Below are 17,855 nucleotides of genomic sequence, written 5' to 3'. Positions count from 1 at the left end.
GTTTCCTCAAAAAATTAAATATGGAACTGCCATTTGACCCAGTGATCCCACTTCTAGTAATATATCCTAAGAAACCCAAAGTAACAGTCAGAAAAGTTGTATGCTCCCCTATGTTCATAGCAGCACAATTTACAATAGCTAAGATCTGGAAACAGCCCAAGTGCCCATCAGTAGATGAGTGGATAAAAAAGCTGTAGTACATTTATACCATGGAATACTATGCAGCAGCAAAAAAGAAGAATCTCTTACCCTTTGAGTCAGCATGGAGGGACCTGGAGGGTATCATGCTAAGTGAAATAAGTCAATCAAAGAAAGACAAGTATCACATGATCGCACTTATATGTGGAATGTAAGTAACAAAATAAAGTGATGAACAGTGTGGATCCAGAGCATGGAACAGAGTGTGGAATCTCAGAGGGAAGGTGGGGGAGGGTGAGTGGGTGGGAGGGAGGTAATCAACCAAAGATCTTGAATGCATATATATATAACCCATGGACAGAGACAATAGGGTGCTAAAGGCCTGTGGTGGTGGGGGCTGGGGGTGTCCTGGAGGGAGTCAATGGGAGAAGAATGGGGACATGTAATACTTTCAACAATAAAGAATTATTTAAAACAAAACAAAAAACTAAGTTTATTAATATGAATGCATATAAACACTAAATTATATATAGCTTTATACAGGGTGCCCCGAAAATATGTATACACAAAAAAATATAATTATAAAGCCAGTGTTTACATTTCATTTCATTTTAAAAATGTAATAGAATCTATAGACACCCCGTTTACATTTTTTTGGGATGCCCTGTATATGTAGATATTTATGTATATGATTTCCTTTAATCCTTTGGGAATAAGGCTGGATTGAAACAAATAAATGTTAGTGTGGAGTAATACACATCAGAGCTTGAACTTTAATATGTATACAAATCACTTGGAATCTAAGTCTGGGTCAAGGCCCCAAATCCTGCATTTTTAACAAGCTGCCCCGGCTTCTGGCTGAGCGGCACTCCCCCTGTGGGAGCTCACTGACCACCAGGGGGCAGCTCCTGCATTGAGCATCTGCCCCATGGTCAGTGCACGTCATAGTGACCAGTAGTTTGCCGACGGGCTGAAACCGGCTCTCCAACATTCCCAGAGGGGTCCCAGATTGCGAGAGGGCACAGGCCAGGCTGAGGGACCCCAAGGGTGCACGATCCCGAGCAGAGAGGAATGTGGGAGGTTGGCCAGCTGGGGAGGGACCACAGGAAGGCTGCAGGGCGTGTCTGGCCCATCTCACTCAGTCCCGGTTGGCCAGACCCCAGCAGCAACCTAACCTACTGGTCAGAGCGTCTGCCCCGTTGTGGTCAGTGCACATCATAGCGAGCAGTTGAGCAGCCTTAGCATATCATTAGCATATTATGCTTTGATTGGTTGAACGGCCAACTGGATGACTGGACACTTAGCATATTAGGCTTTTATTGTATAGGATACTACTCAGCCATAAAAAAGAATGAAACCTTACCATTTGTGACAGCATGGATGGACCTAGAGGCTATTATGCTAAGTGAAATAAGTCAGTGAGAGAAAGACAAATTCCATAGGATTTCACTTACATGTGGAACCTTAAGAACAATATAAATGAGCAAAGAAAACAGAAACAGGCTTATAGATACAAAAAAACAGACTGATGGTAGCCAGAGGGAAATGGGGTTTGGGTCAAAAAGATGAAAAGATTAAGTAGTACAAATTGGCAGTTACAAAATAGTCACAGGGATGTAAAGTACAGCAAATAGTCAATAATATTGTAATAACTCAGTATGGTGCCAGATGGGTACTAGAAATATAAGGGGAAACACTTTGTAAGGTATATGATTATCTAACTACTATGCTATACACCTGAAACTCTAAAACTAATACAAAATAATACTGAATGTGAACTGTAATTGAAAAAAAAAAGTACTTTAAGGCTTTACATACCACTTCCTCCCAATAGGAGAAAACTATGATCAATATGTGTGAAATTCAATTTGACTTGTTTAAATAAATAAAAACTTTTTGGGTGGCTGAGAAGTGGGGTGGGAAGGGATAGGAGAGAGGATAGATAGTGTCTGAGCTACAATTCATATTTTAAGACAGGAAAAGAAAGTTCTTAGTATCAGAGAAAGATTTCTAGACTAAAGAAACTATGGGTCCCATTAAGTAAGTTAGAAGGGCAATTCACATCTGTTTGGGTTAGGTGAATAGCTTATATGGATAAGTAAGTACCTCTCCTTACTCATAATTTTTGGAAGAGCGCACACATACACATACACAAATAAAGTTAATATGGTCCTTCATATAAAAAGAGTATTATATTCACATACGTGTGTGTGTGTGTGTGTATGTGTATATATGATAATTTTATATGAATGATCAAAAACTTCCCATTCATATATTTTTTTATATCTGTACATCTATGTGCCTGCATCTTTATATACATCATGGAACCTTTTCAAATGAAATCTTGGAACCCTAACAGAAGGATGAGAATGGAGGTCTTGCTGAAATGAAAGTGGGGGCCAGAGCCCATCCTACTTGTTAGCACTATCTATTATTCCTTCTCTAGTCCCCATCTCCCAGTCTAGAAGCATGAACCCTTAAGGCTCTACAGAATGTAATTTGAAAACCACCACTGCTCCAAATCTTGGAGGTTAAAACAAAGAAGAAAGTTAACCTTACTAAATACAAAGTACCTACTATAGTTTTTATCACTAAGGATTTGGAATTCAAAAAAAATCTTTAGGTGGAAATGAAATCTTTAGTGGAGAAATGAAAGTGGGGAATTTCTGTTTCCTGCAGCAGCTTGCAACTGATTTGTATTTCCTCTCTTGTGTTTACAGACTTTACTTTTACCTTTTGGAGACTAAGATTATCCGAGAGAAGCACTTTGGACATGAAGGATATATAAAACTTGAATTTTGGAGAGCAAGAACTGAGGCAAGAAGAAATTTTCTTCTTCTATTCATGTATTCACGTTGTGGCCTGAAAAATAAAATAGTCACTGGGGTGAGTGGCAAATCTTTAATTGTAGGTGCATAATGCATTTCTGAAGAAAAACTCTTAACCTCCACTGCAAAGCCAAGAGATGTCTTTTCTAGTAAATGTAAATGTACTGAAAAACTAATTTTCTTTTCATGCTTATTTAAAAGTATTAATAGAAAGAAAATAAAATTTAAAACAGAATAGTTCAAACAAACATTCTGTTTCTGAGTAAATATTTCATTCTCAATAATTAGCTCCACCTCTTTGACTTCACCTTGACCACTGCACTTCAAGCCACACTAGCCTTCTTTCTGCTCAACTACACCAAATGGTTTCTCTTCTCAGGCTTTTGTGCTTACATTTCTCTGTGCCAAAATGGCACACCTAAAGCTATATAGAACTTTATTGGATCTCAGTGTGTACATTTTTACACAGCTTAAAAAGAAATAAAATTCATATTTTGCAAGCAGAAAAAGCAAAATGTTATATGGTGAAATGAGAGTTCAAAGTGCTTTAAGATACTTGAATAAAGCATATTTGAGAAATCCTATATTATAAAAGCCTAATATGCTAAGTCTGATCATTCGTTTGACCATTAGACCAGTCATTATGATGCACACTAACCACTAGGGGGCAGACACTCCAACCAGTAGGTTAGTTTGCTGCTGGGGTCAGGCCAATTGGGACTGGGCGAGATGGGCTGGACATGCCCTGGAGCCCTCCCACAGTCCTTCCCTGGCCCCAATTGAGCACTGGTGGGGTCCCTCGGCCTGGCCTGCACTCTCTGGCAATCTGGGACCCCTTGGGGGATGTCGGAGAGCTGGTTTTGGTCTGATCCCTGCAGGCCAGGCCGAGAGATGCCACTGGTGCACGAATCCATGCACTAAGCCTCTAGTAAAAAAATAAAATAACAATATTCTACTCTTTTATACTCTTAAAAATTTCAAATGTTGGTTTGTTTACCAACATTTAAAACTGATTAGCTTAATTACAGTATAAAATAAATGTCTCTGCATATGTTCAAAATAAAGCTGTATCAATAAATTTTCATTTGTAAACACATGGCAAAAGCTTTCAATTTCTGAGTATGGGTGGAACTGTATCTGAGACTGGCATCCACAAACTTTGACAAAGTGAAAGTCACAGTTAAAAATCATAATAAAACTTTTAGGCATAACTCTTCAAGGGATAATCAGAAATTTAGAAATGTGGTGATGATGAAGGGAGATCTTAAAGTGATACTAATCTTGCCCATAATCAAAATGACATTGCTATGAAAATAAAATCTTGCCACCGAAGGCAGTAAGAAACTTGAAAAGATGAAAGATAAATCTATAATAATAAAAGTGTAATATGCTAATTAGACTGGACGTCCTCTCGGATGTCCTTCCAAACAAAGCTGGGGCTGCGAGGGAAGCCTGTGCCGGCAGCCAGGGGAAGGAAGGCCTACTCTTGCATGAATTTTGTGCATCGGGCCTCTAGTAGATTTATATAACTCACTGAGCTGCCTTATTAAAGGGAGCAGAAAAAAAGGCTGATATTGCCTAATTCTTTGTTGTTATCCTTACTTTGGGGTCCTTAAATATAAGACTAGTAAGGTCCTACCAAAAGCACATTTGTATTCCTAGATTTGGTTTTTATTTTAGGCCACATGGCAATCTCTAAGGACAAGGTAGAGAAGATGATATCGGATCAAGGGGAAGGCAAAAAGAAGGGTCACAAAAAAAGCATCTGCCTTCTACCTCTCCTCTAAAATCCAGTTTAGGGTATAGGGTGTAACACAATGGCACACCTACCTGTAAGCTATGAGACATAACATAGAGCAAAGCTCCCTCCTGAAAATGTCATCTCCTACCTGTTTAAAATCCTTCTATTTAGAATGAGGCCTCAATTCCTTACAATGGCCTATGAGGCCCTAGATCACTTAGCTCCACCTCCTTGACTTCACCTTGACCACTGCACTTCAAGCCACACTAGCCTTCTTTCTGCTCAACTACACCAAATGGTTTCTCTTCTCAGGCTTTTGTGCTTACATTTCTCTGTGCCTAAAATTTTCTTCCCTTTGTTCTTCAAATAGCTGGTTCATCCTCATCCTTCAATCTTTAACTCTAATGTTAACCCCTTTAGAGAGCCCCACTTTATCTCAAGTACACTTCTTAGTTTCTGTGACATGTATCACCTATCTTATTTCTTCATGGTGCCAATCATGCTCGTGACATAAGCAACCATGAGAATGCATCTATTCTACATATGCATTGTTTACTCATTTTGGTTTGTTCTTCCCCTGCTAGTCTGAAAGTTTCATAAAGACAGGGACCTGGTCTATCCTGTGCTCTACTGTATCCCCAGTGCTTAGCACACAGTGAATTCACTATAAATATTCAGTGAATACATAAAAAACTATAAGCAGAACCATGCAATTTAAGAAACTTTTATATGTCATATAATAGGATTTTCCTCCTTTTCATTAAAAGCTCTCTTCAGAGCCTTTCTTTATTAACAAAAAGAATGACTTTTCTTTTTTCCCACATCTTATACTACTGTACTTCTATAGTCTTACATGTTTTTTTCCTCTCTTTTATTTGGTTTATTCTCCCCAATGTATTCTCTCAAGTCTCTCTTCCTTGTTCTTTATGTGCTAGTAATTTATGCTAGAGAACACAAAATAGCACTATGAGTTGTGTTCCTTATTCCCTTCCCCACCTTCAAACACTCCCCTACTGCAATGTTTCACATTTCTTTGTGTGTGTGTTCTTCCCTCCTCTACCCTGCCCCTGCCCGGACTCCTTCCTCTGTCCAAAATGTTCTTTCACTCTCCCTACTAAGGCTTATTCTTCTTTAAAATTCTTTTCAGGGCTCTTCTTCTCCTGGAAGTTTTCCCAGGTTTAGTAATCCTACTTTATTTATTTAAAAAATATTTTATTGATTTCAGAGAAGAAGGGAGAGGGAGAGAGAGATAGAAACATCAATGATGAGAGAGAATCATTGATCAGCTGCCTCCTGCACACCCCATACTGGGGACTGAGCCCACAACCCGGGCATGTGCCCTTGACTTAAATTGAACCTAGGACCCTTCAATACACAGGCCGACACTCTATCCACTGAGTCAAACCAGCTAGGGTTAATCCTACTTTTTAATTTACCACTTACCAACTTATAGTAAATTTGTGTGCTTTTTAAATGTTTTTTTTTTCTTTTTTTAAATCCTCACCCAAGGACATTTTCATTGGTTTCTAGAGAGAGGGGATGGGAAAGGTGGGAGAAGGGGAGAGAGACACACACACACAGAGACAGAGACAGGGAGAGAGAGAAACTTCAATCCGTTTCCTCTCCCATGAGCTCCAACTGGGGCTGGGGATTGAAGCCACAACCTAGGCATGTGCCTTGACTGGGAATCAAACCCAAGACCTTTCAGTGTATGGGATGACACTCCTACCGACTGAGCCACAGCAAAAACTTGTTTAATATGTGTTTTTCAGGAACCAGAGCAAGGACCATCTTTTTATATCCCCATGCCTAGCTCAAAATTTGTCAATCTGATCTTTAGTTATTAAATTTTTTCCTGATTTTCAGTTTTCCTCTTCTTGAGCCAGTTCCAACAAATACCATTTGACATAAAACACCATTTTACCAAATCACAGAATAATTTTATATGTCTATATACATTACAGTTCACAGAATAGTTTCATATATGGTGCCTTAATTAAGACTTATTTTAACCATTGCTTACATTTTGTCCTCATTTTGGATTTATTTTCTTTAATTGTGGTCATATGAGCAGAGATGATTTTATTTAGAGTTCTAAAATAAAATTTTACATTGTACCAAAACTATATTGGCATGCATCAAATCATATTCTTCACAAAATTATTATCAAATTCAAATTTTAGGAAATGGATTAAACCTGTATGATGACTAGGACACTGTGCCAAGTGTTGTGGGGAAATTTAAAAAAATAAGACACTTCCTGTCCTAAAATGTTCACTGTCTAACTGGGCAGACAACTTACCAATAAATGAAAAACATACAAGCAGAAATATTTGGGAATTAATTTCTAAGTTAAATGTATAAGAACTAATTGCTATATTTTTAAAAGGAAGGTTGGTTAAACTGTCTTTAAGGATTTACTGCACTCTAGTGGATAAAGTAAGTATGTCTAGAAAATTATAACTAACAAATTTGAGAATTGAAATGAAAAAGGTTATCAAATATTTATGTTTTACCTTGTAAACCCCAGAAAATTGCAAAAAAACTTCCCATTGTCTGGTGGACAAAAATGTAATAATATCCTTTTAGATAGTTACTGTTAGTTATTCTTTGCTGTTTCCATAGTGTTTCCTTTATGATACTTGTCATCTAGTTTGCTTTGTCTCTCTCTCTCCTGCTTGACTTGCACTATAGTGAATCCAGGTTTGATGCATAAATGAATGAAGCATTGGGAATGAGTAAATACTAAAGTTAGGCAAGCACAATGATAGACTTAACAATTTCATATGTGGTATTTCTTGAAATTTATCTTTCTTTTTTATTTTATTAGGCAGGTTGGTAATATAGTATTACATTTATTTCAGCTCCATCATAGTCAGCAAACCATATTCCGGTGGGAGGCTAAGTAGGGGTGGTGTGGTGAGAGAGTGGAGCAGGTGCACAGGGGGCTGCAGCATAACAAGGCTAATGTATGGGGCACCTGAATTCTTGGTTTAAAAACCCCTTTATCTTGTTTCAACTATCAACTTATTATCAGGCACAAATCAACTGGGAGAAAGGGAGGCTCAAAGGATGAAAGACAAGTGCTTTCACTGAGCATCAGAGAATAATGCCAGTGTACTGAGGAAACACATCTACATTACTTCCCCTAAGGAACAGAATGTGGTACATTCTGTGGTACAGAATAAAAGCACTAAGAGAAAAAGAAGCTGATCCTGAACCAGAGGAAAAGAATTTCCAATTAAATAAATCTCTAAAGAGCAAGGTATACAATTAAATCTAGTAGAGCTTTATTTTATTATAATCATTCGCTAATTTTGTTACTTTATGAAAAAAAGTAATCAATTAATCCTCAATTTCTTATACCTACTTGTACTTTTAATGTAACTTTGTTCCATTACCATCAGGAAATCCTTTTACCATCTGGGGGAATAAATTCCCATTTACTTAGCAAATTCACAGAAACGGGTAGAGAAAGTTCCAAAGGATAGGCATTGCTTTGGAGAATAAGCTATCTTTCCATGCTGGTCTGTAGCTTTTGACCCTCTCTACCAACTCCCAGGTCTGATGACTTTTACTTATTGATTTCAGAGAGAGAAGAAGAGAGAGAGAGAAACATCAATTTGTTGTTCCACTTATTTATGCATTCAGTGGCTGATTCTTGTTTGTGTTCTGACTGGATAGAACCCGCAATCTTGGTGTATGGGGATGACGCCCTAACCAACTGAGCAACTTGGACAGTCTCGGGTCTGATGAATTTTGATAAAAGAAAAAGCTTGTTCCTCTTCCTAAAATGCTGAAACTTGGTAATTTTTTTCTGACTTTGAGCAAGAAAGGAATGGCAATTCAACTTAATTAAGTAAGCCTAATTGTCTTAAATCTCTTCTATTGTTTATGGCTTTATTTTATTTTTTTAATATATATTTTTTATTGATTTCAGAGAGGAAGGGAGAGGGAGAGAGAGATAGAAACATCAATGATGAGTGAGAATCATTGATCTGCTGCCTCCTGCACGCCCCCTACTGGGGATCGAGCCCGAAACCTGGGCATGTGCCCTAGACTGGAATCAAACCTGGGACCTTTCAGTCCACAGGCCGAAGCTCTATCCACTGAGCCAAACCGGCTAAGGCTATGGCTTTATTTTTAATTATAATTTGTCATTTTGTCTATCTTTCATTTAAACTGCCAAATATGTTCACATGCCTGAATTTTCTACAATATCGTTAACAAAAAGACTTAAAATAATAAGCACTGCATTTAGAAATGTCTTCCTTCCACAGTTTAATGAATGCCCAGTACATAAATATTAATTTATGGTCACACAGCTTTGAAGTTTCTTAGCTCTCTGGGCTGTCAGGAAAAACGTAAAACTTAACAGAGCACCAACTCATCTGGCCCACATGTGAGACTGAAAAAGCCTCAGATTATTTTGAAACAAATAAATTATCAGAAAACCAGTGCATGCCTTAGGAAGAAATGGAATTATTAATTAATTGCATTATCATATGTAATTATATCATTAATGTAACCCCCTTTTCACATGGTCAGTCATTAATTCCAACGCTGATGTATCCATATTTGTAACAGTTAGATCCTGTTTTATGTTAATAAAATGGCCCTATGGCTCTTAACTACTCATTATAAGACATATATTTATTTATTTTTATTGATTGTAGAGAGGGTAAGGGAGAGGGAGGGAAAGAGAAACAGAGATCTGAGAGAAACATCCATGGGTTGCCGTCTCTACCCTCCCCCATTGGGGTCCGAATCTGCAACCTGGGTATGTGCCCCATCCAGGAATCCAACCGGTGACTTTTTGGTGTACAGGATGACCAAGCCATACTGGCCAGGGCTAAGACACATATTTTTCACCCTGGGCCCAGGAATTAGTTCCAGTTTATCACAGGGCTTACTCAAGTTCAAATAGCACTTTGGATTCCCCACAAATTAAAGGGTCATGATACTCAGGACTTTTGCTACTGTAGGGCATTGCTCTGAAATCAGGAAGTCCACACACTGGGTACAAAGGTGTGTGCACCACAGGAAGTGCTATAGCAGCAGGGGACACCAATGTGCCCCACATTTCTAGGGTTTGTACTCCAGTCTGGCCAGGACAATCCCAATTTATGCCTCTTTCCTAATTTAATTCCTAATAGTCCCCTTCTCTCCTACTACCACTTTAAATGGCTCTTGGTTCGGGCTCTGAATTGCACGGTCCCTCAATGGTGTCAGGGTGACTGCTTAGGAGAGGGTATCAGCATCAGCCACACACTCTTCACCTTCCTGCAACAATATGGGTTTTTATGTTGAGTCCAGGTATCTGACCCCTTCCTTACTGTGAAAATCATTTGGGTTTTTTTTCTGTTGTCCTTTTCGGCCTGTTGGCCAGAGTGTTTAATAACTTTAGTCTTCAAAGAGAAATAATCTCTGTCCACTTTTCTATCTAGAAACCTCCCTGAAAAAACCTGATGATTCAAATAAATGAGTAACTGGTAAATATCTGGAACTTCACCTCCAAACAGTATTTAAACCTTTTCCCTGGCTGGGTGGCTCAGTTGGTTGGAGCATCCTCCCATACACCAAAAAGTTTGCAGGTTTGATTCCTGGTAGGGGCACATATCTAGGTTTCGAGTTCAGAAGGCAACTGATTGATGTTTCTCTCTCACATGATGTCTCTCTCTCTCCCTTTCCTCTTTCTCTAAAATCAATAAGCCTATCTCCAGGTCAGGATTAAATAAATAAGTAAATAAATAAACAAATAAATAAACCTTAAATTCTGAAAAGCCAAAAAATAAATTTTGTTTCTCACCCCCTATGCCCATGACAATGTGTGGATACTTCTTTGTTTTCTTTAACCAAAGGGTCCTTATTGCTAGAGGCTAAAACCAACAGTAGTTAGCATATGAATGCAAAAAGACCCACTGGAAGGCCAATGGACTTTGATATTCAGCAGGGCTGAAAGTCAGCATAATGTTGCCCTGCTGTGGGCTCAATGGCTCAAGGCAATTTCCTAACCTGATAATCCTTATACTGTTTACCAAACTTTACCTTTGACCTGCCTGTATGCATTGCTAAAGGACAAATGTTTATTCAAGTAAATAAATAGTGGACCAGACCAGGGAGCCAGGAACCAGTACCCTGATTCCTGGTTCCAGTCCATAGCATGCGTTCCTGAAAAGTGGCCCCACAGAAAGTGCTCATTTAAATTCGGCCAAAAAGGAAAAAAAGTCCCCAGGGAACCCTTCAGGAAGAAGTGCTCATAATTGCTCACTTAAACTGGGCAATGAGGACCTGTGCCCCAAAATCGGTCTGGAGAAAATGCTCAGGAGAAACCAGCCAGGACAAAGTGTGCACAGCACCGCACACCAGCTGGCTGAATTGCACCCCTCACCCAGGGACCCCTCTGCTCCTCAAACACTGGCTACACCTAGAATAGTGAATTTGCATTCAGGTCTCTCCGTGACCCTTAGAGGATCAGCCCTGACCTCACACAGTGCTGTGAAGCCACCAAAAATTAACTGAAAACAAACAAACAAAAATACCCCCCACACAGCAATTTCCCACAGCAATCCCTTCCACCAAAGTTTGCTAGAACCCCTGAAGACCGCCCCTGCCCCCTGAGCAGTCCTTGCATAGGAGACATCCCCTCACCTTTTCCTTCCAGTATGGCACCTCCTGGGATAGACACTGAGGAAAAGCAAGTTCTCTCAGAACAGAAGCAACCAAATGTCTGCAAGTGGCAGCAGGAGGATTCATGTGTTCCTTTTGCTCTGCACTCAGGTAAACTGGGATGGGAAGTAGTGTACTCCCAAATCTGGTCCAGAGGCAGTGCTCACAAAAAGTGGTCCCACAGGAGGTGCTCAATTTGAGCCTGGAGGATGTGCCCCCGGGAGACCAGCCTGGAAGCTGTGCTCACAAAAATGAAGCCGCACTGGAAGTTCTCACTTAAATTTGGGCCAAAGAACATGTCCTTAGTGAACTGGTCCATAAGATGTGCTCACAAAAGATGGTGTCAGGTGAAGTGCTCACTTAAATTGGGCCTGGAGGACATGTTCTAGGGCAGTGGTTCTCAACCTTCTGGCCCTTTAAATACAGTTCCCCATGTTGTGACCCAACCATAAAATTATCTTCGTTGCTACTTCATAACTGTAATGTTGCTACTGTTATGAATTGTAATATAAATATCTGATATGCAGGATAGTCTTAGGCGACCCCTGTGAAAGGGTTGTTCAACCGCCAAAGGGGTCTCAACCCACAGGTTGAGAACCGCTGTTCTAGGGGAAACTGGTCCAGAAAAAATGCTCATGTGAAAAGAGTGGAGAAAGTGTTTACAGAACTCTAGCCAGCTGAGTGCACCCCTTACCACAGGCATCCCCTCTGATCCTCAGATGGATGGAGAAACTGCCTTCAAGTTTCACCTTGCTCCTTACCCCAGGCACCCCCACTACCTCTCACAGGTTGGCTGGAAGTGGATGGAGCAATGCATTTAGGTCTCTTCTCATCCCTTTCCCCAAGCAGCCAGGCCTACTGTCCATCACAGGCTAGGCTAAATCTGAGATGAAGAATTTGACTCCAGGTCCCTCCTCAACCTTGACCTCAGGACACCCTCTGTCCATCAAATACTTGGTGGAGCTAGAAAAAACCCCATCAGCTCCAGGTCTCTCCTCACCTGTTTCCCCAGGCACTCTTCTGCCCATCATATTGAGAAGGCTAAAAAGGGCTAATTCAAATGTAACCCTGATATTTTGGGGGCTAGCAATTGGAATCCATGCCAGCAAGATTCTTGATAACCTATAATTAAGTCATTACCTCCTTCCCAGAAACTGGTCTTGCAGAACCTGTTACAGAGGCCATAAAACTGTGAACAGTGCACTGGCCTGGTGGGAGGGTTATTAACGCTGGTGCCAGGCCAAACCATTAGATATGGCCTGGAGACCCCAAACACTTGGGGGCCTTCTTGAAAGGCCCGTGAAAAGGACCACCGGAAGCATAATCCATATTTTCGGGACAAAAGACCACAGGGAGATATAAAAAGAAGCCCCCTGCATATTTTGGCAATCAGATTTGGAAAGCTATTCCCTGAGTCCGCTGGCGTAAACAGTGTCCCTCCATTTCTTTAAAGCGTCGCTTGGTTTTCTTGGGTCTTCTGCAACAACATGCTGGGCTGGTGTTAGGATGAATTATTTGCCTCTAGGTCTTGCCCTTTTCGCCTGGAAAACCTGGCTAGAGCCAAGATACAGAATTCAGCTTAAGGACTCTCCTGGCCCATTAATCTCAAGACACTCTTGGCCCTTCACACCATGGTTGGAGCCAGGAGAGAAAATTTGCCTCCAGGTTTCTCCTTGTCTTTTAACCTATGAACCCAGGACATAAAGCCATACCCAAAGACTCCAGACCCCAGACACATAGCTAAAAAGATTTGATACCAGACCACATGGCATGGATTCCAATTGCTAGCCCCCAAAATATCAGGGTTACATTTGAATTAGCCCTTTTTAGCCTTCTCAATGTGATGGGCAGAAGAGTGCCTGGGGAAACAGGTGAGGAGAGACCTGGAGCTGATGGGGTTTTTTCTGGCTCCACCAAGTATGTGATGGACAGACCCTGGGGATGGAACCCAGATCCATAACCAAGACGTTATAGCCAGACTCCAGAGTTGGAGGCGGACAATGGACTCCAGTTGCTGCCAGACGCAGAGGCTGAACCAGATCCTCATGATGTAAACAGACTCATGACTCAAAAAGAAAACTCATGACTCTCTAAGTTCATGCAGCTAGCCTCACAAATGCAGAAAAGAGGAAAATAACTCAAAGCACTTCTAAATTCTACCAAACACTGCAGAAATAGAACAGGAAGGTGGACAGAGTGAATAAAATAATGCCTACCTTTGCTGGCAGATGTTCATGATCCTTCAGGTGCAGCAGTTTCCAGAAGTTAGCAGTGTCTTTGCCATTAATTTCATATGGCCCGTTCATCAGTACTGTGGATAAAAAAAAAAATACTTGATTACCCTAGCTGGTTTGGCTCAGCTGGTTAGAGCATTGACCTGCGGACTGAAGGGTCCCAGGCTCAATTCCAGTGAAGGGCACACACCCAGGTTTCGGGTTCGATCCCCAGTGTGGGGGCATGCAGGAGGCAGCCGATCAATGATACTCTCTCATCATTGATGTTTCTATCTCTCTCTCCCTGTCTTTTCCTCTCTGAAATCAATAAAAATATATTTAAAAAAATTTTCCTCACACTTTGTAAGTTCTAACAGCTGGGCTAATAATCAAATTAACAAGCAATTTAAAGTTTAATACATGTTAAGGGGAGTTTGCATGCAAATGAATAGCAAAAACAATGAGGTAATATTGAGTATATAGGACATTTTGGAAAATGGGGGAACAGGGTCTTAGACTATAGGCGAAACGGGTTATAAGCAGGTAATTTTTAAAAAGTGCAAATAGCAAAAACAATGAGGTAATATTGAGTATATAGGACATTTTGGAAAATGGGGGAACAGGGTCTTAGACTATAGGTGAAACAGGCTATAAGCAGGTAATTTTTAAAAAGTGCAACATACGTGGCAGGATACTTTTTTTAAGGCAACCTCCAACGCAATAGTACATGGGGCGGGGGAAGTAAGGAGGTCAACAAACTCCTGCTTGGAGCCTGAATTTCTAAAGCTAAGGTGATATGCTAACATTCTCTTCCTAAACCAGATTTTTCTAACTAAATATCTTAGGAAAAAATGAGATGAGAACCATGGGTTCTTTCTCAGTCTTTTGTTTCCTAACAACCAGCTTAAAATCAACACTCCAGGCACAAAACTTTGGCTCTCTTCATTCCCACCTTTGAAACTTTAAATAAAAGTTTTACATCCACAAGCTAAATTACTAGATTGTTCCATATTTCACTGATATAATCACTCAGTCCTGAGAATAAGTTAGTTTAGTTAAATTGTTAAACCTTATTTCAGGAAACAGTGATGTTGATGTACTCTCAAAATTTACCTACTATGAAATGTCTGATTATTTGCTTATGTGGGAAAAGAACAAACTTCCCTCTAACCTCAAGGTTCTATTTCCTGCTCTAATCAAATATATATGAGACAAATTAGCAACAGAAAATAACCAAATTTAAGATATATATATGTATGAAAACCTCACATACATAAGAGAGTCAGAGACTCCAAATGCATAAGAGGATCAGAGATAGAAAGGAAACTTGGTTATATGACATTCTGAGCTAGGGATGATGTAAGGTACCTTCAAAGTGTCCTTGCAAAATTGTAAAAGCAGAGGCTTAGTAAACGGTGCTATTCCCAAAATGTACACTAGATGGCAGCAAAGAAGAATATTTACTGGCGGTCTCAACTCAGATTTTATTCCTAAAATCACACTAGCTGGCAGTATGCATCAGTTTTGAAAGGGGACCCACTCTGAGAGTAGAGGGTCCACTCACATCAGCTCTGGGCCATATTCATGTTGGGAAAATTATTTAAAGTCCTGTAACATGAGCTCAGTTCTGGATCCTGTGACTGTGGACAGAGGTCCCTGTCTGAGACAATAGTGGTTCCTGTCAAACCAGCTCTTGGTCTTGTTAGTTTGGTAAAAGTCCCACCTGAGAGAATAGTGGATCCTGTCACATGAGCTTTGGATCCTGTTACTATGGGAAGGAGTCCCACCTGAGAGAGTAGTGGGTCCTACCACATACGCTTTGGGACCTACTATTATGTGCAAATGCAACATTCTGAGGTAGGGATAATATAAGGTGCCTTGAGGAATTCATAGGGTCCTTGCAAAATGATAAGAGCAGATGCTTAGTGAATAAGCATCTAGTCCCAAGAAGTACACTAGATGACAGCAGAGAAGAGCACTTCCTGGCAGTGTGCACCTGAGTGTATGGAGCTCTTCCACTCTGAGAGCAGGGAGGGTCCTGACACATCAGCTCTGGATTCTGAGTGTTGGGAGGGGTCCCATCTGAGAGGAGGGAGTCCTGTCATGTCATCTCTGAGTCCTGTGAGTGTGGGGTGAGTTCCCTCATGCAAGAGTTGGGGGATCCTGGGAGCCTCTTAGGGCAGGACTGAGGACCAGCCATAGCTGTTTGCTCCGCCCTGTTGATTCCCTGAGACCCCGCCCCATCCAAGCTCCCAGCAGAGGCTTTTGCATATGAATGGGCTGGCCCTTTGAGATCTACAACTACCTAAAAAACTGCAGCTGGGTCAGAGATAACCAGAATATCCAAAAGAAGGCTCAAGGCCCCACGGCAGCTTGCATTGCTTCACAGCTGGGCCTCATCTGAGCACCTCCAAACCCCAAACAAGGAAGAGGAATCTGAAGATCCTCCATAGCTCCTGCTGGGTAGCCTCAGGCAGAGGCTAAATTAGCACCTCCTTAGAGATCCAAGAGCCAGTGTACCCAATGGTCAGAGTGGGACCATCCAGATTACAACTCCTCAGATCCATAAGGGACACACTCAGGGGGCAGACTCAGTGAGCACCAAAGCCCCACTGAAGCAAGTCTTGCCCCAGAAGGGTGTCTTCAGCACAGAAGTTCTCCCACTGTAGACATAGCTGATTCTCACAGCCAATTGTCCTGGAAGTCAATTCCTCCCAGGGATAACAACAACAATCAAGGCTTAACTACAACAAAACTGTGCACACAGCCCACAAAGGGGTGCACCAAGAGTGTCCACCTCAGGTAATTGGGGAGGCTGAGCCACTGGACCCTATAGGACACCTAGCACACAAAGCCACTCTATCAACACAGGGAAGCAGCCAAAATGCGGAGACAAAGAAACAGATCACAAATGACAGAAATGAAGAAAAGCAAACTATTGGATATAGAGTTCAAAACCACAGTTATAAGGTTTTTCAAGAATTTCTAGAAACCGCTGATAAATTTAGTGAGACCTCGAGGATATGAAAAAGGACCAACTAGAAATTAAGCATACACTGACTGAAATAAAGAATAATATACAGAGATCCAACAGCAGACAAGAAGACCCCAAGAATCAAGTCAAAGATTTGAAATACGAAGAAGCAAAAAATACCCAACCGGAAAAGCAAAAAGCAAAAAGAATCCAAAAATATCAAGATAGTGTAAGGAGCCTCTGGGACAACTTCAAGCAAACCAACATCCGAATTATAGGGGTGCCAGAAGAAGAGAGAGAGCAAGATATTGAAAACCTATTTGAAGAAATAATGACAGAAAACTTCCCCCACCTGGTGAAAGAAATAGACTTCCAAGTCCAGGAAGCGCAGAGAACCCCAAACAAAAGGAATCCAAAGAGGACCACACCAAGACACATCATAATTAAAATGCCAAGAGCAAAAGACAATGAGAGAATCTTAAAAGCAGCAAGAGAAAGAAACTCAGTTACCTACAAGGGAATACCCATACGACTGTCAGCTGATTTCTCAACAGAAACTATGCAGGCCAGAAGGGAGTGGCAAGAAATATTCAAAGTGATGAATACCAAGAACCTACAACCAAGATTACTTTATCCAGCAAAGCTATCATTCAGAATTGAAAGTCAGATAAAGAGCTTCACTGATAAGAAAAAGCTAAAGGACTTCATCACCACCAAACCAGTATTATATGAAATGCTGAAAGGTATCCTTTCAGAAGAGGAAGAAGAAAAAAAGGTAAAGATAAAAATTATGAACAACAATTACATATGTATCAACAAGTGAATCTAAAAATCAAGTGAATAAAAAAATCTTATGAACAGAGTAAACTGGAGAATATAATAGAATCAGGGGCATAGAAAGGGAGTGGACTGACAATTCTCGTGGGGGGGGGGGGTAAGGGCAGAGGGTGGGGTGGGAACTGGGTGGAGGGGAGTTATTGGGGGAAAAAGAGGAACAACTGTAATAATCTGAACAATAAAGACTTATTAAAAAAAAAAAAAAGAGTTGGGGGATCCTTACACATCAACCCTGGGTCTATTTAGTGTGGAACGTGGAGCCACCTGAGAGTATGGGGTCCTCTGACCTGTGAGTCATCTCTGGATCCTGTGAGTGTGAGGAGGAGCCCAACCTGAAAGGGTAGGGGATCTTAAGACATTAGCCCTGAGTTCTGTAAGTGTGGAGAGGGTCATACATGAGAGTGGAGTCCAGTCGCTATAGCTCTTGGTCCTGTGAGTGTTAGGAGGGGTCTCAC

General features: G+C 40.8%; 1 protein-coding gene across 1 annotated transcript in view; it reads right to left on the bottom strand.

The window, feature by feature from the left end:
• DDIAS (DNA damage induced apoptosis suppressor) overlaps positions 1-17,855 on the bottom strand; it is a 30,217-nt gene that overhangs the window by 9,046 nt on the left and 3,316 nt on the right. The window contains exons 3-4 of the mRNA XM_070425722.1: positions 13,593-13,687; positions 2,872-3,000 (exon numbers count right to left, since the gene is read on the bottom strand). Of these exons, the coding sequence (XP_070281823.1) occupies positions 2,872-3,000; positions 13,593-13,612 (149 nt within the window). The 5' untranslated portion in view covers positions 13,613-13,687. The remainder of the gene's footprint in view (positions 1-2,871; positions 3,001-13,592; positions 13,688-17,855) is intronic.

Source organism: Myotis yumanensis, unplaced genomic scaffold (assembly GCF_028538775.1).
Source record: "Myotis yumanensis isolate MYYU_CA2020_CCGP unplaced genomic scaffold, mMyoYum1.0.hap1 SCAF_10, whole genome shotgun sequence".
Lineage (NCBI taxonomy): Eukaryota > Metazoa > Chordata > Mammalia > Chiroptera > Vespertilionidae > Myotis > Myotis yumanensis.
Note: the sequence above shows the minus strand (reverse complement) of the source record. Positions and strands in the feature narration are given on the sequence as shown.